Consider the following 24,467-nt stretch of genomic DNA (forward strand, 5'->3'; position numbering starts at 1 on the left):
AAAAGCGTTTGCACAGCAAAAGAAATCAACAATAGAGCTTTCTTTTCCTTTTGTTGATTTCTGATAAGGGGTTAATTTCCAAAGTGGACATACAGAAGGTCAAGAGACATATGAAAAAAATGCTCAAATTCACTAATCATCTGAGAGATGCAAATCAAAACAATGAAGTATCACCTCACACCTGTCAGAATGGCCTATCATCAACAAATCAGCAAATGATAAGTATTAGTGAGGTTATGGAGAAAAGGGACCCCTAGTGCATTGCTGGTGGGATACACTCTGGTTGCAGCCACTGTGCCAAATGTAAAGTGATTGTAGGAAATTATGTGACACTTGTCTTTCTCTGACTGCTTTTTTCACTTAGCATGATACTCTCCAGGTACCTCCATGCTGTCTCAAAGGGTAAGAGATTGTTCTCTCTCTCTTTTTTTTTTTTTTTTTTTTTTTTTTTACTGCTGCACAGTATCCCATGGTATAAGTGTATCACAACTTTTTTAGTCACTCATTTACTGATGGGCACTTAAGCCCAAGGTGCTTTGGAAGTACCAGGGAGAGGCACTTGGCCAGACCTGTGGCTTCAGAGGATGCTTCTTGACCCAGATCATGTGCCATTAGTAGGTGAGGCCCAGGGCAATGGTAGAGGTTTGGGTGGAGTGGGAGAGCTGTATAAACAGATGGAACAGCATAGGAAAGGGCTCAGGATAGTGTAACCAGACAATCAAAGAATCCGGGCTGCTGGTCACTACTTGAACCAGAGACAGGGTTGAATCTTATATGGTCTGACCACTTGGTGCCACATTGGGTATGAGAGGTAGCTGCCAACCCCCAATCATCCCTGAGGGCTTCTCACCTCCCCCTGCTCCTGAGGAGTGATCGTGGCAGCAGCTGCACTCACACCCACTGATGGTGCCCGCCCTGCTCACACCTATTGATGGTGTCAGTCCCAACCAATAGCTCCAAGCTGTCGTGTGGTTGGCAGCGTCGGAAGCGGGGCTGCCAGCAGACAGGTGACAGGGCACTGCTGGAGGGATTGGGCGGGAGCACGGAGGATGGGCGGAGACCTGCCCCTGTGCCCACTGTAGCCTAGTGGCCCACAGTTCCTTTCTTTTTTTTTTTTTAATTTCTTTATTGATTAAGTTATTACATATGTGTCCTTATTCCCCCATTATCCACAGTTCCTTTCAAGGTACACGAATTAGTGTACTGGGCCCCTAGTATTGGATAAAAAAGGATTACGTGGGGAAATAGAGATTTTAGGTATGGAAAAGTAGAGATTACAGGCATGGGGAAGTAGGAGGCTGGGGTGGAACTCCATTGTTTGGGCAATAAGCTTGTTAATCTTTTCATGGTAATAGGCTTTTCTTGAAGAAAATGGGCCAAATTCCAAGGGTGACTTCCTGGTTCAATATAGACTCCCAATCTTGGGGGCATGCAACTCCCAGCCAGGTCAGAATGTCCTTTCTTTAGCCAACACAAGGCAATCATGGTTAACAGAGCACCATTTCCGGTAATATTTCCCATAACCACAGCTAGTCCCCAATATTCTTTTTTTTTTTTTTGGCCCCTAACAATAGCAGCAGGCCTCTATCTCTCCTTTGATCTATTGACTTGCCTATAATCTTCCTTCACAGATTTCTTCCTAGGGTGGTGGTGTCTCTGGTTCTCTCAATCCTGGGAGAGAAAAGATGATTGAACTGCTTCAGTAGCCGATCAAGCCCTCCTAGCTACATACACCAGCTGCACTCACATTCCTAGGTTCTCCTGGATCAGTGGTCGACAAACTGCGGCTTGCGAGCCACATGCAGCTCTTTGGCTTCTTGTTTTTAGCAAAGGCCAGCTTAGGAATACCCTAATTAAGTTAATAACAATGTACTTCCCTATATAGTTTAAGTTTAAAAAATTTGTCTCTCAAAAGAAATTTCAGCCGGGACCGGTTTGGCTCAATGGATAGAGCATCGGCTTGGGGACTGAAGGGCCCCGGGTTCGATTCCGGTCAAGGGCATGTACCTTGGTTGCGGGCATATCCCCAGTAGGGGGTGTGCAAGAGGCAGCTGATCGATGGCTCTCTCATTGATGTTTCTAACTCTCTATCTCTCTCCCTTCCTCTCTGTACAAAAATCAATAAAAGAAATATATATATAATAATTAAAAAAAAGAAATTTCAATCATTGTACTGCTGATATTTGGCTCTGTTGACTAATGAGTTTGCCGACCAATGTCCTAGACCCACCAAACACACATGTACCTTTGAAGACCACCCCTCAAAATCCCATCAATACAAGCTCCTAAAAGAAGAGTCTTTACACCATTACCCAGTTACATACCAATAATAACATAGGGCTATTCTTCAGAGGAGTGGCTGAGAATATTTTAGGCATTTAGGGTGGTTTATTTTATAGAGGGGTGTAAATTCCACCTGCCATAGACCCCTCTATAAAATAAACCACCCTAAATGCCTGTTCCTGACAAAAGCAAATCAAGTTCCTCTCAGGGCACTAAGAGAACCCTCCAAAGGTGAGAGTGTTTCTCTGATAGGAATCCAGAAAAGTGAGAGAAGGAATCTAGCTGCTCTCAACATGAGAACCAAAGCCTGTCTGAATGGGCAGGGCCAGGCTCAGTCCATAGGAAAAGTAACTATGATCATGGTGGGCAGATCCTGTGAACATTTTTTTTTTTTTTTTGAGGACATCCATTCACCCAAGGAACTAGTAAGATTAGTCACTTGAAAGTGAAGAACTGAGGTCAACTGAAAGTGAAGAACTCGAGTCCATCTTTGCTCACAGTGCAGGGGCCTGAGAGATCTGGCTGCGGTTGGGTGAAGGCTGAGGATAGAAGAGCTTTCCTGTATGAAGTTCAAGGTCAACTCAACCTACAGTCAAGAACTCTGCTCTAAACTATAATAAAATACCGCTCAACACTCACTAGGACGGCTATAATATTGGGGGGGGGGGAGGTAGAGGGGAGAAGCATTAATGAAAATGTAGAGAAATTGGATTCCTCATACCTTGCTGGTGGAAATGTAAAATAGCGGGGCCACATTGGAAAACATTTTAGACAGTTCCTCAACATACCCACTTCTGGCTACATACCCAAGAGAAATGGAAACGTGTTCACACAAAAACTGGTACACAGTGTTCATAGCAGCATTATTCGTAAGAGCCCCAAACGGGAAACAACCCAAAATATTCATCAACTGATAAATGGGTAAACAAACTGTGGCATACCCATACGCTTAGAATATCATTCGTCAACATGAAGAAATGTTATGCTATGACAGGGTATGCTATGACATACATAAAACTTTAAAATGTTATGCTAAGTGAAAGAAACCAGTCACAAAAGACCAGATATTACAGCTGCATTTATGTAAAATGTTCCCGAAAGGCATACCCCTGGAGGCATATCCATACAGAATCAGATTAGCGACTGCCTGGGGCTAGGGCAAGGGTCGGACAGGGAGGCGACTGTGAGTGGGAATGGATTTTGGGAGTGTTTAAAGTCCTACAATTCGCTTCTCTCTGAGTGGGCGTGGCTGGGCGGGTCGGTGCCAATTTATGAGACTGACGCGCTACCTACTGCGCTAACGAGGCACCTATCGGTGCCAATTTAAAGCCGGGCTGTGGAGGCCGGTGCTCAGTTGGCTGTGACTCGGACAGGCATGGAGAAGGAGTGCGCTTGCCTCTGTGGCGTGGGCCTTTCGCGAGGATGCCGGTGTCGCCAGGAGGGCCAGGGCCCAGCTGAGACTGTGGCAGCCGACAGCAAGCCAGCCCCGGCCCTGGCCCCAGAAGAGGAGCACCTCCAGGCCGAGGGCGCTGCAGCGTGGCCCTGTGCTGGGGATGGAGGGATCGCGAGCCCCACGTCGCCCCCGCCATCCCCACGCTGCTGCTCGCTGCAGGACCTGCCCTGCGAGCTGCTAATGGAGATCTTTGCCTCGCTCCCCGGCACCGACCTGGCCAGCCTGGCGCAGACCTGCACCAGATTCCACCACATCCTGTACACCGACAGCATCTGGAGGCGGCGCTGCCAGGAGGAGTTTGGCGCTTGTGAAAACTTGCAGAACCTCGAGATGATGGGTACGTCTTGTCGGGAGGTCTATGCGAAACTGCTCCACCCATGCAGAAACATTTTTGGGTTGTGGCAGCCGGTTAGCGGGCCCTATGGAGGACTGCTGGATGTAGTGGCGGACGGCTTACACATTATTGGTTGGATGTACCTGCCTTCCCTTGACGCCCAACTGGATGATCCATTGAGATTCAGTCCCGTGTTTAGAATTCGCCTGACAGATAGGAAGTCGATCGCGGTGGAGTGCCTGAACGGTGACAGAGGGCCCCACAGTTGCAACATGCAGATTCAGAAGGAGAGGTTCTCCACCGAGTGCAGCCAGATGGACTACCACCGCATCTCTGATTGGAGCCCAGAGGATATAGGAAGGTGGCTGAGGGAAGAATGGGTGCAGGTAGTGCAGGACATTTTCCAGGAGGACAGGCTGCATTTCATCCTGAGGAAGTTCGTCTACCAACAGTATGACTACCACCGCATCTACCTCCCGCAGAGCCACCCGGACGACCTCATCAGGCCCGGCCTCTTCAGAGGCACCCACGATACCTACGGCCTAGCGATTGTCATGCTCAGCTTCCATGGGAAGCATGCCAGGGTCACGAAGATCACGGGTGACCTCAGGGTCCCTGCCGGGCAGCAGCTGATAGAGATCGACCTCATGCACCGCATCCAGCCGCTCCATGTCGAGATCTTCCGCGACTTCAACCAGCTCTTTAGCATCGTCCAGGAGGTTCATGAGCAGGTTATTCAGGAGCAGCAGCAGCAGCAAGAAGACAGGACTGAGGACGGCGAGGGCCGTGGTTGGCAGAGCCCTGTCCAGCCCAGTGTTGGTGAGTCCGGGGCTGCAGCTTTGAAGGCGCAGCCTGTCCAGTTTGTCCTGCCTGCCTGCGTGAGATCAAGTAACCAGAACTACCCCCGAACCTGCAGGATGTGTTTCTATGGCGTGGGCATTGTTGCCAACTATGGCTTTGCCAATCCCCAGCGCCTTCCTGGAGTCTTCATTCTGTTCGATGAGGACCACTTCGGGTTCATCTGGCTGGAGCTTAAATATTTCAGCCTGTACTGCAGAGCCCAGGTCAACCATGGGAATGCGGAGGCCTTCTAGGAGATGCTCAAGAAGATTCAGTACTGATCCCCTGACGGCCCCTCCCTTGCCCAGGGGCAGGCAGCAGGGAGTAGCTGCTTCAGAGGTAGAGCAGCTTGAACGCATTTTGGAGATTTGACCTTCTGACCAGATTACTCCCCTTCTTGGTTTAAAATGTCTGTTTAAAAAGTAATATATCAAATATAATAATAATAATAATAATAATAATAATAATAATAAAAACCACTGAATTGTACATTTTAAAGGGTGGAGTTTATAGTATGTGAATTATATCTCAATAAAGCTGTTATTAAGTAAATAATAAAGTGCCACACTGTCCTAGTTTATTTGGCTCAGTGGATAGAGCATTGGCCTGTGACATGAAGCGTCCCAGGGTTCCATTCTCTTCAAGGGAACATGCTGAGGTTGCAGGCTCAATTTCTGGCTCTGTTTGGGGTGGGTGTGGTTGGCAACCAATCACTTGATGTGTCTCTCTCACATAGATGTTTCTCATTATCTCCCTCCCTTCACCTCTGAAAATCAATGAAAAAATATCCTCTGGTGAGGATTAACAAAAAATAAAGGTGCTTGTACCATTTTATACTCCCACCATTAGTGTTTAAAAGCATCTATTGTTCCACATTATTGCTGTAATATTGTAACATTTTATATTAAACTTTAAAATCACTGGTGGCTGTAAATTGATATCTTGTGGTTTTCTTTTACATTTTGCTGATTATTGATGAGGTGAGCATCATTTGTGAGTGCTTATCTAAGGAATGCCTTTTCATGTCTTTTGACCATTTTTCTATTGGGTTGTCTTTTCTTTCCTCATTGAAACCTACAAAGTGCCAGAAATCAGCAAATATTAGCAAATGTCCCCAGTGCTTGAGTACCTTTCTGGATTCCACCTTTTAAGTCGTTTTTTCTTCTAAAGAATTCCTTTATTTTCTTGCCATCTAAAATATTTTTATAAAATGTTTTCTAAAAACATTCATGATTTTTTGGTTCTTGGTGTACACCATATATTGAATATATGGAATTATACACCTAGAAATTTACAATTTTGATGTAGTCAAATCTATCAACATTCCCTTATATGGGTTTTGTTTTTGTGTTAAACTTAGGAAGTCTTGCTTTACTTAGAGTTTTCAAATATCCTTATATATTTTCATTTTGTAACATTTAAATATGTTATTTAGAATTTATCTTGATAAAACATGAGAAATAGAAATCTAATATTTTCTCAGATAGTTAACTTGTCCCAACATCAAAGTAATTTGCCAAAAAATAAAAATATGAAATAATAAAAGTTGAAGTCAATATCACCCATAAAAATGGTTGTGTTTGAATAGAAGTTATAATCGTGCTTCATATGGAAAATCAATTATGAAAATAAATGATTTTCTGTTTTTAAAAATATCTCTTAAATGTAAATAACTTAAATACTTCAATCAAAGGACATAGGGTAGCTGAATGGATAATAAAACATGACCCATATACATGCTGTCAATAAGAGACCCATCTCAGGACAAAAGACTCAACACAGGATGAAAGTGAAGAGATGAAAAATTTTTTCCCTGCAAATGGAAATGAAAAAAAGCTGAAGTAGCAATCCTGATATCTGACAAAATAGACTTCAAATTGAAGGCCATATAACAAGAGACAATGAAGGCCACTTCATAACACTAAAAGGATTGAGGATTGACACAAAAAGAGAATATAAGCCTGGTAAACATATGCACCAAGTCTAGGAGCACCCAAATATATATTAAAAAAAATCTTATGGATGACTTAAAGGAAGAGATCAACAGCATAATAATAATAATAGTAGGGGACTTTAACACCTGACTGACATCACTGGATAGAACTTCTTACTTGTCTTTGTACTCTTGGAAAAAGGCAGGACTTTTAATTCCTTGGTTTTATTTGCCACTACCTGCTTTGGTAGATATCTTTTTTCTTAAAAATTCTCAGGATACTCTAATATAGGGCAATAAAACAGGAAACCCTATGGAGACAAAACATTTTGCTGATTCCATGTATATAATCTTTCTGTTTTTTTATAATCAGAATCTTGTATATATTGAATTTCCTGGTGTGACACAATTATTGGTGGTCTAGTAGAGAATTAGAAACAGACATGCATTAATTTGGAAGGGAAAAATGAACCATTATTTCTCCATGGATGTGAGCAATTAGGGTGAAAAGAAAGGTGCATGTAAAATCTCCATGGAAGAATATTAGACTCTTCTTTATAGATTAAATTCTGGTTTCTAGTCAAGCTTCCTTGTATCTGTAGAATTATTTCCATGCAAACAGAAATTTACTGACTGAGAAAATTAAACTTCTAATTGCAACTCATAGCTCACATGTCCACGGACCTGGGTGGGAATAACAGGGAATTTGCATTATGCACACAATCTCAATCATTCAGCAATTATTTGTTGAACCTTCAAAATCTATGCTGGGTCTTGCATAGAATAAGAAGAGATTCAAATTCTCCTTTATTTACTATATGGGATAATAGGTTATTTTTATTAATAGGACATATAACTTATTAGTTACACTAAAAAAGTCAAATACTATAATACATTAAAAACTAAAAGTATCTGGGATAGATTCTACTCTCTTTGGAGCTTTCATATTTTATAAGGTTTTTCTCTTACCATCAGTGTATTTGTTATGGTTATATCGATACATGAACAAGACAGAGATTGAATCAGAATTATCCTTTTGATGTGTTGGAAGTTGCCTTATAGACTATATTTCTGAAAGCTTGGTATTTATTATTTTTTTTCCTCATAAAAAAGAAGTTACACAATTCAAATCAACACTTGTGACATATTTCATATGCCAATGGCAAATGATACATACTGTTAGGAATGTGGTAGGCATTCACTATACACCTGTAAATTAACTGAAAAGGGAGCATAGAAAAACATTGTCCTGTTTATTTTAAGTTTCTGGTTGGTTGCATTCTAGATAAATGGCAGTTTATTGCAGAGAGTAAACAGGGCCTGATGGAATCTAGGAAAGACATGGATAGGGAAGGTTGTCCGGCAGGTCAGGAAATTTGAACCCGTTGTCAAGAGTTCTGAATGTTTTTCCTGTTCAACATTATGAGGTGCTTACCCATCAGTAATTTTAGTTTTTTATTTATTTTTTATTTTTTATTGTTTTTATATAAGCTTAAACTTTGGGTGATTTCTTGACTAGTGCCTTTTAAATTTAACATCAGCTTTTTAAAAATAATTTGCATTTTGTTTCACAACAGTTGCTCAAAATATCCTTAAAAAAGGAGGGCTGTGTTAACCTTTAATACTTAAAAATCACTTGGAGGAAGTTCAATTGAATGTTGAGTATGTGTTTGCAAGAAAGTAAAACATAACCAGAATGAGTAACCTCTGTTCTCTGAGGCTCATTAAGCATATCATTCATGCTTGAAAAAACAAAGTCAATTTATTTGTTTTAATATCCAAAAACTTTGACCCAAGAGTTAAAAGGAGCTAGCTAACCAACATAGTAAAAATAGCAGCAAACTTACTTTTTAACTGGGATGATATTTTGCCTTCCATCATTTCATCACTGAACATGTTGAAAACAGTTTGAAATAATTTTCTGGTGTTAGAAGCACATTTAAAATGTCTATTCTGATAAATATGAGTTGTAGTTCTGCCAAATTATCGAATAACCAGGTCCTCAAAACCACTCTGGAGATAAAGGAGAGTAATTTTTTAATTTAAATTATCCAAATAGTGTATCTTTATAATCCCATGACAACTCAGTAATTGTTCAACCTTCATTGGATCCCTGCTATCTATGGGTAGAGTTATAGTCATTAAATGAAAGGATTTAAGGAAATAGCAGGAACCAGCAGGGGAAGGTTCATCTTACTTTTAAAATGTTGTTTTTAAATTAGAGATGCTACATGATGATTTAGTTCAACCTAAAGAAATCCTGATTAATCTCCATATATATATATATAAATCCTGGGAGATTTTCTTCTGTTGTTTTCAATTTTCTCTAATGGAGAGATTGGGCTTTAGCTTAATTTGATGTTCCCTCCTAGGCCACTATAAAGATAGGCCTCTTTCTCAAGTGACTTTTAAAAAATTATCTTTCTAGAAAAATGCTGATGACAATATCTATTTGTTATTACTCTTTACACTAAATCTCTCCATGCCTTCTCAATTGAATATGGTAACAACCAATTTTTTAACATTTAATAACTAATTTTAAGTAAAACAATGGTTTTTCCCCTCCTGCAGTCATTTTGAAGCTGTAAGTATACCCTAAAAAGTACAATAGAGAATATGAAATGCACATATTTAGTGATTTTTAGACTCTGAGTTTGGTTATAGAGACATTGACATTGATAAAATGGCCTTTCAACAATTAAATACTTTTGCTTTTTCCTTGCTACTGTGCCATATACATTGTGGGGTATAAAACCTTAAGATGTGATGACTGACTTACAGTCTGAACGAAGTGATGATACTCATATGTGAGCATTCAGCAATTAAATATCAACATAAGACAGCATATGACTAAATGTAAAAATAAGCAATATAAACAGCAAGTGCTCCTGATAAGGGTTGAGTATCAATAGAGGATAGATATTTACCTAATTTAACCAGTGGGATCACCTCTTACTTCATATGCCATGCTCATGAATAGGAAGAATTAACATTGTTAAAATGCTCATTCCACCCAAAGAAATCTATAGATTCAACACAATTCCTATCAAAATACCAATAATTTATTTCTCAGAACTAGAACAAATAATCCAGAAATTTATATGGAACCACAAAAGATCTTGATTAGCCACAGCAATCTTGAGAAAGAAGAGCAAAGTTGGAGGAATCATGTTACCTGACATCAAACTATATCACAAGGCCATAGTAATCAAAACAGCATGATACTAACATAAAAAAAGACATATAGATCAATGGAACAGAATAGAAAGACCAGAAATAAACCCACACCTATATGGTCAATTAAAATTTGACAAAGGAGGCAAGAACATACAATGGGATAAAGACAGACTATTCAATAAATGGTGTTGGGGAAAATTAGACTGTTACATGCAACAAAAAAAAGAAGAAAAAAAAAAACTAGACCACTTTCTTACATCATTTTATAGGTAGGTAAGGGTTTGCCATGACATAGAAGGGAGAAAAGCACAATAGGGCAAAGAAAACACTCCTCCTTGCCATGGATAAGCCAAGAGCAAGAAGCTCACCAAGGCAGTGACTGGCGAGTAGGGCTGAGGGGGTGATACATGAGGAGGCAGGTTATGAAATGTCTTTTATGATTAGGAAAAAAGGAGTCCAAAGAGAGTTATAAGCCATAGCATAACATTATCAGATTTAATTTCTAATTAGAAAATGCACTAACACTGGTGGCAGAGAGACCAGCTGAAACTGAAAGCTACATTAGGACAAGGTTGTGTTTAATCCTTCTTGGTAGGCCCAGCACCATCGCATGGTAGGTGCTCTTTAATATTTTACTGAATTGAGACTTTTTGTTGCCTAAATAGTTTAAGAAAAGGCTGAGAACCTACAGGCCTTAGCAATAGAGGTGGAAAGAAGAGGTCAAATTTGAGTGAGGTTTGTGAGATGGAATCTATATATCTATAGTCTGTTTAGAGGTGATGGAAAATGATTAGGAAGAAAAGAAAGTTGAAGATAATGCCAAGGTAATTCACTTGGGAGATGAGATGGATTTATCATGAATTAAAACAGAAACCACAGGAAGCACCATGAGCTCTCTTCTTGAAACGGACATGTTTTGCCTAAAGGGCCTCTGGATTTCTCACTCAACTATGTCCAGTGAGCCATAGGAAATATGGGTTTGGAGAGTGTAGTTTAGCTTGAGGCTGGGAATACAGATTTCAGAGTCATGAGCAGAGAGTAGATGAATTGAGAGGTAGATGACACCACAGTGGAATGGCCACTCTCTGAGGAAAGGATGAGGATTATACTGGGTTTAATAGTGTCTCTCCACACACACACAATTCAGGTCAACCTGGAACCTCAGAATGTAACCTTATTTGTAAATAGGGTCTTTGCAGAAATAGTTAGCTAAGATGAAGCCATTCTGGATTAGGGTGGGCCCAGGTATCCTTCTAACAAGGGAATACAGAAGCACAGACAGTGGAAAAGGCCATGTGAAGAGAGAGACAGAGATTAGAATGTCAAGGATTGCCAGGAATGACCAGAAGCTAGGATGAGATAAGGATGGACTTCCTCTAGAGAACCTTCACAGTGGGCATGACCCTGACAACAACTTGATTTCAGACTTCTAGTCTCCAAAATAATGAAAAAATATATATGTTCTTTTAGTTCGTGTCACTTTGTTATTGAAGTCCTAGGAGACTGATACAAGGACACTGGAGACCCTGGCTTCAGGGTACAGAGGAGGACCCATGAAAGAGGCGGAGAAGGAACAGCCCCAGATGGAGGAAAGAGCCATGTGAGCATATGTGTGAAGTAGTGTAAGCATGGTTTGACTAGAAGAGGTGATTTGTGTCTAAGGGTGGTTTCGCAAAAGGGTCCCAAAGGTAAAAACAGTTTGAGGTGCAGGTATGTATGTGGTTAGCCTCTGATTGTTGGAAGCAGACAGGGGTCAGGATGGTTCTGGCTATTTCTACTTCTTGAATCTTCTCTCAGTCAAGGTTGGACTTTCTTCCTTTTGCCTCCAAACTCACACTGGTCTTCCCTATTTCGTAAAGTACAAGTGACCCTAGCCCTGGCGTGTGTAGCTCAGTTGGTTGAGAGTCTTGTTGTGCACCAAAAGGTTGCGGGTTCTGTTCCTGGTCAGGGCATGTATGCAAAATGTGAGTTCAATCCCAGGCCAGAGTGCGTTCAGGAGGCAACTGATAGATGTTTCTCTCCCCCTCCCTTCCTCTCTTTCTAACATCAATAAACACATAAAAAAATAAATAAAAAAGACAAGTAATTCTAGGTCTAACCTGCTGCCCTTTCTCATCTTCCTTTGTACTCATGGCCTCCTTTTCCTCACTATTCACCCTCTAAGATTTGATTTCTTTCTTTAGCTTCCCAATTAGCCTTTAACTGGCTTAATTCAGTGCCTTTTCCCTCTCCTCATTTGGTTTGACCTCCCTGCACCTCTGCAGCATTAACATTTCTGATCTTCTCTCCCTTGTTGAAAGTTTCTCTTCCCATAAATTCTCTGCTGCTATATTATTCCAGTTCTTAAATTACACCTCAGTCTCCCCAGGGTTCATTCTCCCTGCTGCTGCTGCATAATGTGGACTAGATGATTCTCTTGGTTTGACTATGACTTCTAAGATTCCCTTTCTCCCTCTCACAGTCAATTTTTATACCTATTTATTAAATGAATTAATTATGAATTCATTCCATACATACTAATGACACCAAAATCCTTTCCTCACATCTGGTCTCCCTCAGTCTAATCTAATTTTGGTCAGAAATATTGAATATCAATTCTAATCTGTCATGTTAGAATTCCTCTTGTTTTATTTAAAATATTTCCTTAAGGAGCTCTTTGGAAAACATAAAAACTGTGAAAAAGGAAAGAATTACTCAATATTTCCTTTTATTTATTTCTTTTTAAAAAATATATTTTTAATGATTTCACAGAAGAAGGGAGAGGGAAAGATAGAAATATCAATGATGAGAGAGAATCATTGATTTGCTGCCTCCTGCATACCCTCTAATGGGGATTGAATCTGCAACCTAGGCATGTGCCCTGATAGTGACCTCCTGGTTCATAGGTCAATGCTCAACCACTGAGCCACACTGGCTGGGCAGTCCTTTTATTTTATTTTTATATGTAGAAATTTATTGTTTATTTTCACAAGCACAGTTAAAGGCAAATGTTAGGTATGTGTGTGTATCTATGTGTTTGTCTTCTGTTTTTTTTTTAATTTAATATTATAATATAAACATTTTCATGTTATTACCAAAGTTCACAAACATTTCTCATAGCTACATAGCATTTTATTGAGGTTACATTAATATTTTTTTAGCCATTTCTCTATATTTAGTACGCCCTATGTTTTTCTATTACAAATAATACTGCAATAAATATCTTTGTGCGCAAAACTCTATGTTAGTTTAGATTTTTTTAAGAATAACTTCCCTAAAATGGAATTTTTGGATCCAGGGTATAAACATTTAAAACTTTATACTGTCAAGTTGCTTGTAACAAAATTCTACCAACTTGCTTATCAGCAATCTATAAGAGTACCTATTTACCACACCCCTACTAAAAATGTTTACTTAAATTTTCCACTCTTTAAAAACTTGACTTTTTCAAAACACTGCTGACGTGTCTTAGTGAATAGACCTATGATTCAGATATTTCTGTGATACATGCATTAAAGGGCTGGTAGTAGAAATTAAGTTGATGACAAGGGTTCGCCTTTCACTAACAAAAGCATTTTACTTGGAAAGCAGAATCTCAAAAAAGGAAAGATCTGAAAAGAAAATTTGATATGGCTTGAAAGGCAATCTCTTCAATCTGTGGGACAGCATTTTGGCTTGAATTTCTCTGTCATTCCTCTGCAGAAAGGAAAATATTGTTAACTTCTTAATTTTAAGCAGAAAAACAATTTCGCTCTGCAGATAGATTCACATATCCTTACAGACAACCTCTTCCCAGAGGCATGTACAGATGAACATATTCTCATGTGCTTGTTAGCTGCTCGCTGAATGAAGTGGTTGTTCAGCAGAGCTTATTATGAAAGAAGCCTGCACTACCCTAATGTAGGCATGTGCAGCTGGTGGAGTGTAAGGTCTGCTCAAAACATTATTTCCATTTGCCCTGCTAGTTTATACAAAACGTAGTGTCAATTTATAGAAGAGATATTTTTGTTTGTCAAGTCCTTTCAAAAAGTCTGAGATCTGATATTTTACAGAAAGCAATCCATGTCTTACCAAGTTTACTTTCTGGAATCACTTTTTTACAGCTTCCTGGGTTTCTAGCTAGTGATCTTTGAAAGTCAGAGAAAATATAGGTGCTTGATAACATGGAACTGGTATGTTATGTATTCCCAATGTTTGGAAAAATCAGACCACTATTAATATGCTGAAAGCTAGATTTTGTAGAATGTTAAACACTCATGAAAGGAACGATGAAAGAAAGGGCAGGTTTCCTGCCAGCGTTGCGGTCAGCAGCAGTACTCTGGCCTGAATACTTAAGCCGATGTTTTTCTAAATCAGTCATGAATCAGTAATTATCAAGTTTTGCAATACGAGGTGATTCTCTTGAGACTAGCAAATGATTTGTAATGTTAAGTTGATAAATTTTTTTTTTAAAGAAATAATTTGGCTGCCCTTGATGGGTTTCCCTGGGCACTGGGTAGAACCTCTGTTGATTTCATGGGACTTTGTCTATGGGAGCTTTGTAGATTGAGTTTTCCTACATGATCAAATAGCACATATTTGCTTTCTTTTCCCACAAAACTGAGAATGTTGCTGGTGTGTGGGATACTGGTTTTACTTTCATTCATTTGGCTTAACTACTTAAATCACCATTTAGTCCAAAAAGGATTTAAAAAAAGAGAAGCCACAGATGAAAATTCAGGAATCAAGGCTTCTGCTTTATTTAGTTTCTTCCAGCATGTTTTTTGGGATGACCTGTTTGATAACTGTTTTCTTCTACTTTAAGACATCCTCCTTTGTGTGTTGGAATTATGGATATTAAAGTTGGAAGGCACTTGATGAACATTTTCTAATTCAGCCTCTTTTTGAAACTCATAGCAGTAAATTGTTTCAGTCACAGAGCCAGGAATTGGTTAAATAGAGATCCAAATGTGAGCTCTTTCTCTTACTTGACAGCGTGTTAGCCAACCTGTTTGCATCAACACAGCAACCTTGTTTCTGATTCAGGAAACCTGGAGCTCAGTGAATTTCATCCTTTGCAATCTGTTCTGATGAATTGCATGATGCCAGAATTTTATACGGCTTGTTTCTTAGTTGTCCAGGCCTTTCATACTGTTGCCTCTATTTTAAAGTCATCATTCTGCAACTACATATTTTACTTAGGATTCCTGCATAACTCTGCTTTGTTTACCCCTTGCTTGTTTCACTTTGGAAATGCTGTATTCTTGGGTATATTTTTGACAACACCTTTGCTTGGAGGTTCCCAAGAATTTTAATGTTTTTTAAAAAAATATATATTTTATTGATATTTTACAGAGAGGAGGAAGGGAGAGAGATAGAGAGCTAGAAACGTCGATGAGAGAGAAACATCGACCAGCTGACTCTTGCACACCCCCTATAGGGGATGTGCCCGCAACCAATGTACATGCCCTTGACCGGAATCAAACCTGGGACCTAGCAGTCCTCAGACCGACGCTCTACCACTGAACCAAACCAGTTTAGGCGAATTTTAATGTTTTAATGTGCACGAAGGCTCCTCAGAGTGGGGACCAGGAAAGCCAGCATCAGGCGGGCCTTTCAAAATACTCTAGAACCCTAATATCTCTTCAAGAGGCTACATTTTAGTTCTTTATTTAGTCTTCATCTTTGGGAGCCCTTTGTCTCACAGCTACTATCCTGAGTACTAATGAATCTTGGCATCATGGGGCTCTCTGAGACCCTCTGACCCCAGGAGTTTGGCCAGGCTCTTGGTAGAAGTTATATATTCTCATTCTCTCTACTTGCCCACCACCATCCACATTGAGCCCTGGTACCCTGAATGAGCCTAACTCATGGGTAATCTTCAACATGTAACAGTTCATAGTGTGGACTTCCAGATTCATCTCTGGTGCGATCAAGGGGAAGTTGTAGAAGTTCACGCAATCACAGGCTTGGAAGGGAGCCTACTGGTCATTGAGGGCTTGAGTCACCCCTACAAAACCACTGCCAAGTAATTATCTAGCCTGACGGGAAACGTATTACCTCCCAAGGAGGTTCTTTCTAATTTGGACAGCTCTGGCTGGTGGGAAATTCTTTCTCATACCTATTCAGTGTTGATGTGTTTCCCGTATTGAGTAAAACAAATTTCCCATTAATTAGGCTCCCCAGAGTCTCTCCAGAGTTGACTTAACCTAATACCTCTGAGAGAAAAGTTTATTTGTATTTACAGAACTTGGTGGATGTTGCCCTGTAAAATTCAGAATACAACCTTATGTCATCAACAGACCTTCAGTGGGCTACACCGCATTATTCTCTGAAGAAAGTAGCGATGGCTAGGAATATAGCACTTATTGTATGTGTCATTCTTTTGGAAGCTACTGCCTTGGGCTGTTAGTTTCTTTATAAGCGTGAGTCTTGTCTATACAGCTAGCTGTTAAGCTCCTCGGGTGTGGGCCTGTCTAGTGTGTGCAGTCCCTAACAAGCCTTACTCATGACCTTGCATTCACAGGATCAGTTAGTGTTTTGCAAGGAAGCAAAAGTGCAAGAATTGCTCCTTTTGTCACTGACTTATTTTTCTTCTTTGCCCCAAATGATGAGCGGTAGTAGGTAGTGGTGCATGAATGTGGGCATGAGCCTGGGGCCAATTCTGTTTTATTGAGGTTTTAAAACTAATCTCTTAACAGAAACAAGTTTTCCCAGGCCAGCCTACAAAAACCTACTCCCTTTCTGTCTCTGACAGTACTACAGCATTGGCAGAGCTACCTCAGGGGTTAAATTGGTGCTTGGGTGTTGGTTTGGCAGCCTGACAATCACATACCAGGAACACCCTTCTCCACTCATCTGCCTGGTGTACACTTCCTCATTCTTCAGGCCTCAGCAGGAATGTCTCTGTGGAACCTTCCTGATCCTCCCAGGCAGAGGGTACCTCTTTTTTCCTGTCCTTGCTGTACAGTCGACAGTCCTCTATGTTTATACATGCTGCATCACACATGTATTATTTGCTTCTAACACTGTCTCCTTCGTTATTCTGTGAACTTCTGGAGGAGAGAAACAGAGTCTAATTTCTTTATTTCTCCTGTTCCAAACTCAGTGACTTGTACAAAGTAAGGAGATAGCTCAATGAATATTTTTGAAGGAATGCCTATTAAAATAGATTAATTATTTGTGATGGCTTGTGAAGTGCATTCCCAAAAGCTAGAGAACCTGTTTACAAACTTTGAAACATAACATTTTTTTTTTTTAAGTTGGGGACTGCTGACACTATTTTGTATGCTTTCAGGGCTCTGCCCATAATAGACATGACTAAACAGCATCCTTTCAATGAACTACAGTTAGGGTTGTATTGCCTGGGATAAGCCATGAGCTGCAATAGGAACAAAGTGAGGCAGGCCTTGAGGATACAGACCCACTCCAGACATTCTAGGGAAGTACAAAGTAGCAAGTGGCACATGGTGTCCACAGGATAAGGTAGCCAGAAACAGATCAGGCAAACAGTTAGCTTTCACATTTGTGAAACTGAAATTGGGCTCTTCCTGGATACTAAATCTTTACCTTGGACTTTCCAGTCTCCAGAACTATGAAAAATAAGCTTTCATTGTTTCTAAGCCGCCCAGTCCAAAGTATTTTGTTATAGCATCCTGGGCAGATGAAGAAAAATACCTGTTGTGAAAATGCTTCCAAGAGGAGGTGAATTCTTGATCTGGTTTTTAGTAGGAGAAGAAGGAACATGCCTAGATGCCAGCATTGGTGCAAATGATCAGGGTGAATTCTTTGTTATGGGCCTAGAGCTCCCTTAAATGCCTCCGTTTCTGATCAGGATTTATCCTGGATTATCCTAGAGACAGAGATAAGACAGGATAGGACAGAGATTCCAGGGTCGAGTAAACCCAGCTATGATGAGAAGAAGGTCTGGGGACTGGGTTCTAAGAAGGGCCTGACAAATGCCTCTTGACCAATAGAATTGCATCCAGCCTATGACTGTCCATTAGTCATTAAATATAGTCTACTGGCCATACCAAATGGTGGCACTACATAGCAGAAAACAAGAAACCCTGATTTCAATGACATCTTGCACTTGAAAAAATACTCCATACTTACCAAAATACTTTCACATTTCACTATATCATGTAACCCCAAAATTATTTGATATAGGCAGAGGTAGTGTTATACCCCCATTTTTTTTTTAAAGCACATTAGGCACTAATGGTTTAAGTAGATTATGTAACTCCTGGCAGAAGCAGAACTAGACTTTGAACTCCTTTTTGCTAAGTCACTGCTGTTTTCCTTATGCCACTTCTTTGCTCATGTGATGCTGTGACAATGTTGGGAGAACCATATTCACTGAGATTAGTTCAGATTTGATTGACTTCTGAGAAACAGAACCCAGCTGGGTTTGAACATCCAAGAGCTGTTACTCCCCTCAACAATCAGGAACTGCTGATACTTGCTTAAATATACATCAATTCTGATTGAGTAGGTTATTATCTATTTTAAGGAGGTTTCCTTAAATGTACTCAAGTAAATTAGCAATACTATAGATTTAAAAATATTAGTTTCTAGTAAAAATGACCCAATTTTTGTGATCTTACCGATGAATTGAGTTCCTATGAAATGGTAAGTACTCTTCCAAGCTCTGAGAACATGGCAATAAACAAAACAGACAAAATTCTCTTTGCCATCCGGCTTTTGTTCTGCTTGGGGCAGGGGTATTTGTGGAGGAGACTAACAGAAACCAAGTAACACGTAAAGTATGTCAGATGTTGATAAATGCTAAAGAGAAAAATGCAGCAGGGAATAAGAACAGGCATGTGGGGGTGAGGAGAAGATTGCGATTTTAAATAGAATATTTTAGGGGAAGGCCCACAAAAAAATTGAAGGAAATATGTAAATCTTCAAAAACTACAAAAAAAGTAGAAAACATTCAAACTACCTATCAATTACTAGTGAGTAAAATACACACAACTAGCATTTACTTTAAAAATTAACTCCCAGCTCTATTTACCTAAAAACCAAAAAAGAAATAAATTTGACCTTATGTTTTTATAGAACTGTAAGGATATGGAATTTAGCTATCACTAATCTCAGATTTTTTTGTTTGCAGACCTTCCACTGTTTATCTCAGTGATAAAACTCTACAATAAATTTTGACTTGAAAAATTTCAGGATATCAAAGACAAATAAAGGCTATGAGATGAGACAAATATTTGGCAAATCCTGTAAAGTGCTAAGAGTAAGCTTTATTAAGTGTGGCAGAATCAGATGATCATTACTGTATTTATTTTTATCTGGGGTCAAACATAATTAAAATAATACATTTTCTGTGAGTTTCCAAATTAACCTAATGATTTATTGGACTCCAAAGATATTTGTAGATGGTAATCTTGGCTAGAGTTCTAAAAAAGGGCTCTCTAAAATTGGAAAGAAGTTGGAAAATAATTTAAAACTAAATTTAAGCCGAAACCGGTTTGGCTCAATGGATAGAGCATCGGCTTGGGGACTGAGAGGTCCCGGGTTCGATTCCGGTCAAGGGCATGTACCTTGGTTGCGGGCATATCCCCAGTGGGGGGTGTGCAAGAGGCAGCTGATCGATTACTCTCTCATCGATGTTTCCAGCTCTCTAACTCTCTCCCTTCCTCTCTGTACAAAATCAATAAAAATATATTAAAAAAAATAAAACTAAATTTAAAAAAATCCCAAGAACCACCATGAGAGAATGTTTTGTGACATATTAAAGATTTATTTAAAAGGTGCTATCAGGGATTTTTATGGCAGGCTGAATCTAAAATGCCCGGGTTGTCATAGTTTAGAACTGTAGAGATCAAGGAAGAAATGTAGCTGCCCTCTTGTGGCCAAATTAGGGTTTTCCCCCCATCTCTGTCTCCATACTTGGAGGAAAAATGTTATTTTTCTCCACCTGGAGCTATTAATGCAATAGTAAGATTAATAAAACATTTCAAGTTTTCAGATGAGCCAAAGGACCTTCCCCCGAAAGCAAGGACCTTGCAGGTCCTTACTACTTGCAGGTAGTAAATATATACTTTTCAGTTGAGCAAAACTCCTGGTTATTGGATTATATTAAAACTAGAGGCCCTTTCCACCATACCCTAAGAGAAGTCACTTGAGATTTCTGAGAAGAGTTTAAGAATTTAAATCCTCAAGTCCACAAATACTTCTTTGCGGGGAAGCAGTGGGAATTCACTTCAGGGAAAGATTATCTATCTATCTATCTATCTATCTATCTATCTATCTATCTATCTATCTATCTGAAAGTCCCTTGACCTGGCCTGCATGGATCTGTCTGAGACCACCTCTCTAACATCCCCTGAGGGGTTTTGGATCGCGAGAGGGTGCAGGCCAGGACAAGGGACCCCGCTGGTGCACGAATCCATGCATCGGGCCTTTAGTAGGAAATAACAATAGGAAGCACTTGGAAAATCTTAGCTGAATAATCAAAGCTAAGTCACCTAACCTGTGAGCTAGCTTAGGCTTCATTTTTCTCATATATATGTAAGATGAGAAAGTGCAAAGGTAACTTCCCATCCTCCTTTTTGATGGACAGGGCAGACTGCTTTCCTGTCTTTGGAATTTCTTTCCTTTCTAGTTATGTGGCTTTATGACTAGTGAACTAAAAGAGCCAGTGGGGGAATTGTGAATGAAACCTTTGAAAACTACAGGGCCATAGGAAGATTTTTAGGATTGCCACATGGGTCATGTGATATTTTTTAGTTATTAATACAAATACTGGATTTGTTAAGTATCTGCTATGTGCTATGCATTATTTGAGATGCAAGTAATACAATAGTGATGGGGGAAATAATCTTTGTCTTTAAGATATTATAGTTTTTAAAAACTTAAATTCAATCATTTTTATGTGACTTTACACTGTTTACTTTTACATTCATATGATTCTGAAAATAAGCAAAAGAACTTAAACTTTACATTTTTCCTAGGTGAGATTGGCTTAAAGCTTAGCAAAACTCTCAGTAAACTTGGGCAAAAACTGGCTCTGGAATAAAAACTCTGAGGTCAGGATAAGTATGCCCTTTGGTGAAGCTTCTAGCGGAAGTGGTGCCTGGCTATGTTTTGGTCATTCTGAAAACTGTTTTTTGGGGGGGTATATATATATTTCTTAACATAAAAAGAAATCCTAGTAGGTTCCATATCTTTCTCAAAAAATGCCTTTTTTGTGTTCTGTTTTCATATTCATATCATCATGTGGAATGGTTAATTTAAAAGGCAAGATTTATTTTTAAATGATTTGTACTTTTTAAAAATTTTACCATGCTAAGATAATTTTTCTTGTCTTCTTTTCCTCTCAAGTCCTTATATATATTCCAATATGTAAAACAGAGAAACAATCATAAATTTTGAAACATTTATTATTTTGAATGTGAGAAATCTTCAGCTATACATTTCTAAAATGGAAGTTGACTTACATTACTAGTTATATGGCTATGCACATGTGTGCTATAATTAGTTTACAGAATTTTTGATAAAAATAATTATTCCAGATTACAAGAAGTTCTGGGAGGACCTTTCGATGACACAGATTTTTTTTCCTGTTGCCTTGGTATTTTAGGAATATCTTGTCCATCATCCTATATAATAAAGAGGTAATGTGCAAATTGACTGTCATGCCCTTGTGTCACAAGATGGCCACCCCTATGTTATCACAAGATGGCCACCACCATGTCATCACATGATAGCTGTCCCACTTTGTCACAAGATGGCTATCCCATGTCATCACAAGATGATCACATCCACATAGTCACAAGATGGCCACCATAAGATGGCTGCCCTCATGTCATCACAAGGTGGCCACCCCCATGTTGTCACAACATGGCTACCCCCACATCATCACAAGATGACCACCCCCACATTGCCACAAGATGGCTGGCAGGGGAGGGAAGTTGGGGATGATTGGGCCAGCAGGGGAGTGGTTAGGGGGCTATCAGGCTGGCAGGCAGAAGCAGTTAGGGGCAATCAGGCAGCCAGGCAGGCGAGTGGTTAGGAACCAACAGTCCAGGGATCAGCCTAAACCAGCAGTTGGACATCCCCCAAAGGGTCCCAGATTCGAGAGGATGCAGGCTGGGCTGAGGGACATCCTCCTTCCCACTCCCCAGTGCACAAGTTTCGTGTACCAGGCCTCTAGTCTACTATATGTGTCTTTGTTATAAGTTAGTGTTTGGTTAGATAGAACATTTGAACTCTGTTCAACTTGGCAGTGTAAAGAGCCTGGAGTCCAATGATTTGTCTTTAGGGTGGTGTTTAGGGAATAACAAAATATTTCAGAATCATTTAGGGTATTACAAGAGGAAATTTGGGAGTGGTTGAAATGTTTTGTGTAGTTCTAAGAAGGAAGGATGGGAGAGATTAGAAGAGGAAAATGGTTTTAAAAATTTCACTTAGAGATTTGTAAATATAATAAACATTACTGCAGGTTCATAATAAAATGATCATAAACTGGTAAAAAGAGGCTTTTTCTAATTTCAGTGTAATAAAAATGAGAAGGTAAAACAAACAAAAAAAGAATTCACATTTACAAAAGCAAGTTCATTGATGAATAATGTTAGAGCTCCCTCTTGACCAAATATTTATCTGTTAGGAAGGCTTTTAAATATTTTTTATATGTTTTTATTGACTTCAGAGAGAGGAAGGGAAAGAGGAGGTAGAAACATCAACTAAGAGAGAGAATCATCCACCGGCTGCCTCCTGCTCACACCCCACTGGAGATCAAGCCCACAATCTAGGCATGTGCCCTGACTGAGAATTGAACTGCAACCTCCTGATTCATGGGTCAGTGCTGAACTACTGAGCCACACCAGCCGGTTAGGAAGACTTTTAAATGCAAAGTGTGTGATATCATTTTGGTACAAATGCTGATATCATAAATTAATTTTTAAAATATGATTATGAGGTAGATAGGCTCTGAGAAAAGTAGTCTGAAGTCTTGAAAAGAATGCTCAGATTCAGATTATGCTGGGTCAGCTGGCTATATGGTTTTGGATAACCTTTTAGCCTGTTTCTTTACTTGTAAAGAAGATTCCTCTGCTCTTATAGGCTTGTTCACAGAAGACTCTGTGCCTTCCTCTATCCACATTTTCTAGGTTTTTCAGAGAGTCTTGCTATACAAATGCTACTCAACTTACAATGGGGTTATATCCTGATAAACCCATCAATAAATTGAAAATATCATATGTGAAAATGCATTCTGTCTACCAAAGGTCATAACTTAACCTCACTTACCTTACAAGTGTTCAGAACACAATAGTAAAAAAAAACACTGGCAACACAGTACACTGTAGAGCAGCAATTTTCAACCTTTTTCATCTCATGGTGCACATAAACTAATTACTAAAATTTGGTGGCACACAAAAATATATTGTTTACTGATATGACAAAAATAGGTATAATTTTGATTTATTTATAAGAAAATAATAGTAATTACCTATTCTTTTTGCTCCACAGTGACTTTTAAAAAAAAAAAATCAGGTGCCTATATTTGTATATAAGGATTTCTGGTACCAAGATTGAACCAATCAGACACAACTTTATTATGCTATATGATCAATAAGTTGCAACTCTATTATGTGACCTATATAATTATGGTTTAAGACAGGGCATTCACATGTCTATTGTGTTGGCTGTTGTCACTAAAAATTTTTTTTGAGCTTAGACTTTATTCTTACTTTATTTATTTTTATAAATCATTTTTGTTGAAAATATTACATATGTTCCCCATTTCCCCCTGCTGACCTCTTCTAGCCTGCCTCTGCCCCCAACCCCAGGCCTTCACCCCGCTATTATCTGTGTATTGTGTGTTTGACAATCTGAGGGAAAAAAAGCTCAGTGCCCCTGACTAAATAATCAGGTATTGCATGTTTTAAAAATTCTTGTGGCACACTGGTTGAAAGGCCCTGCTATAGAGTATTGGTTGTTTACCTTCGTGATCCCATGGCGAATGGGGAGCTGCACTTCATTGCCACTGCCAAGCATCATGAGAGAGTATCATACCATATATTGCTAGCCCAGGAAAAGATCAAAATTTGAAACTTGAAATATGGTTTTTACTGAATGCATACTGCTTTTGCACCATCACAAAGTTAAAAAAAAATTGTAAATCAAATCATGGTAAGTCAAGACCATCTGTACATCTGTTTTCCAAGATAATACCAATCAGTGAGTTCTAAAGAGCTAAATGAAGAAAAATTTGTTTAGATGCTGTTCTTTAGGTTAAGCAGTGCATGAAAATCAAACTACCTCTTCTAGCTGTACCAAACAAAGAAGGATTTTTTTTTTTTTTTTTTTTTTTTTTACATTGAAAGCAAAGGGGCCTTACCCCCATGACCTATAAGGAAACTTACATTTTTGGCATTTGTTTTGCTATGAGATTGTGGAAAGTAGGGCTTTACAATTCCTGCACATAAGTCTCAAAGGCCTATCCAAGCATAAAAAAGTGGCTGTAATTTGAA

General features: G+C 39.3%; 1 protein-coding gene and 1 long non-coding RNA gene across 2 annotated transcripts; both read left to right on the forward strand.

Moving 5' to 3' along the window:
• The first annotated feature begins 1,544 nt into the window (after positions 1-1,544).
• On the forward strand, positions 1,545-2,301 carry LOC118717399. The gene is made up of 2 exons (XR_004987463.2): positions 1,545-1,772; positions 2,225-2,301. It is a non-coding gene; the product is annotated as an uncharacterized LOC118717399 (long non-coding RNA).
• A 1,303-nt stretch (positions 2,302-3,604) lies between these two features.
• On the forward strand, positions 3,605-5,164 carry LOC118717759 (F-box only protein 31-like). Its single transcript, XM_036436115.2, has one exon. The coding sequence runs from the start codon at positions 3,659-3,661 to the stop codon at positions 5,162-5,164; it is 1,506 nt and encodes a 501-aa protein (XP_036292008.1). The 5' UTR covers positions 3,605-3,658.
• The last annotated feature ends 19,303 nt before the right edge of the window (positions 5,165-24,467 follow it).

Source organism: Pipistrellus kuhlii, unplaced genomic scaffold (genome assembly GCF_014108245.1).
Source record: "Pipistrellus kuhlii isolate mPipKuh1 unplaced genomic scaffold, mPipKuh1.p scaffold_m20_p_13, whole genome shotgun sequence".
Lineage (NCBI taxonomy): Eukaryota > Metazoa > Chordata > Mammalia > Chiroptera > Vespertilionidae > Pipistrellus > Pipistrellus kuhlii.

What these genes read in the sequence shown, in the direction of transcription:
- LOC118717759 (XM_036436115.2), top strand. Translation starts at nt 3,659, where the DNA reads ATGGAGAAGGAGTGCGCTTGCCTCTGTGGCGTGGGCCTTTCGCGAGGA.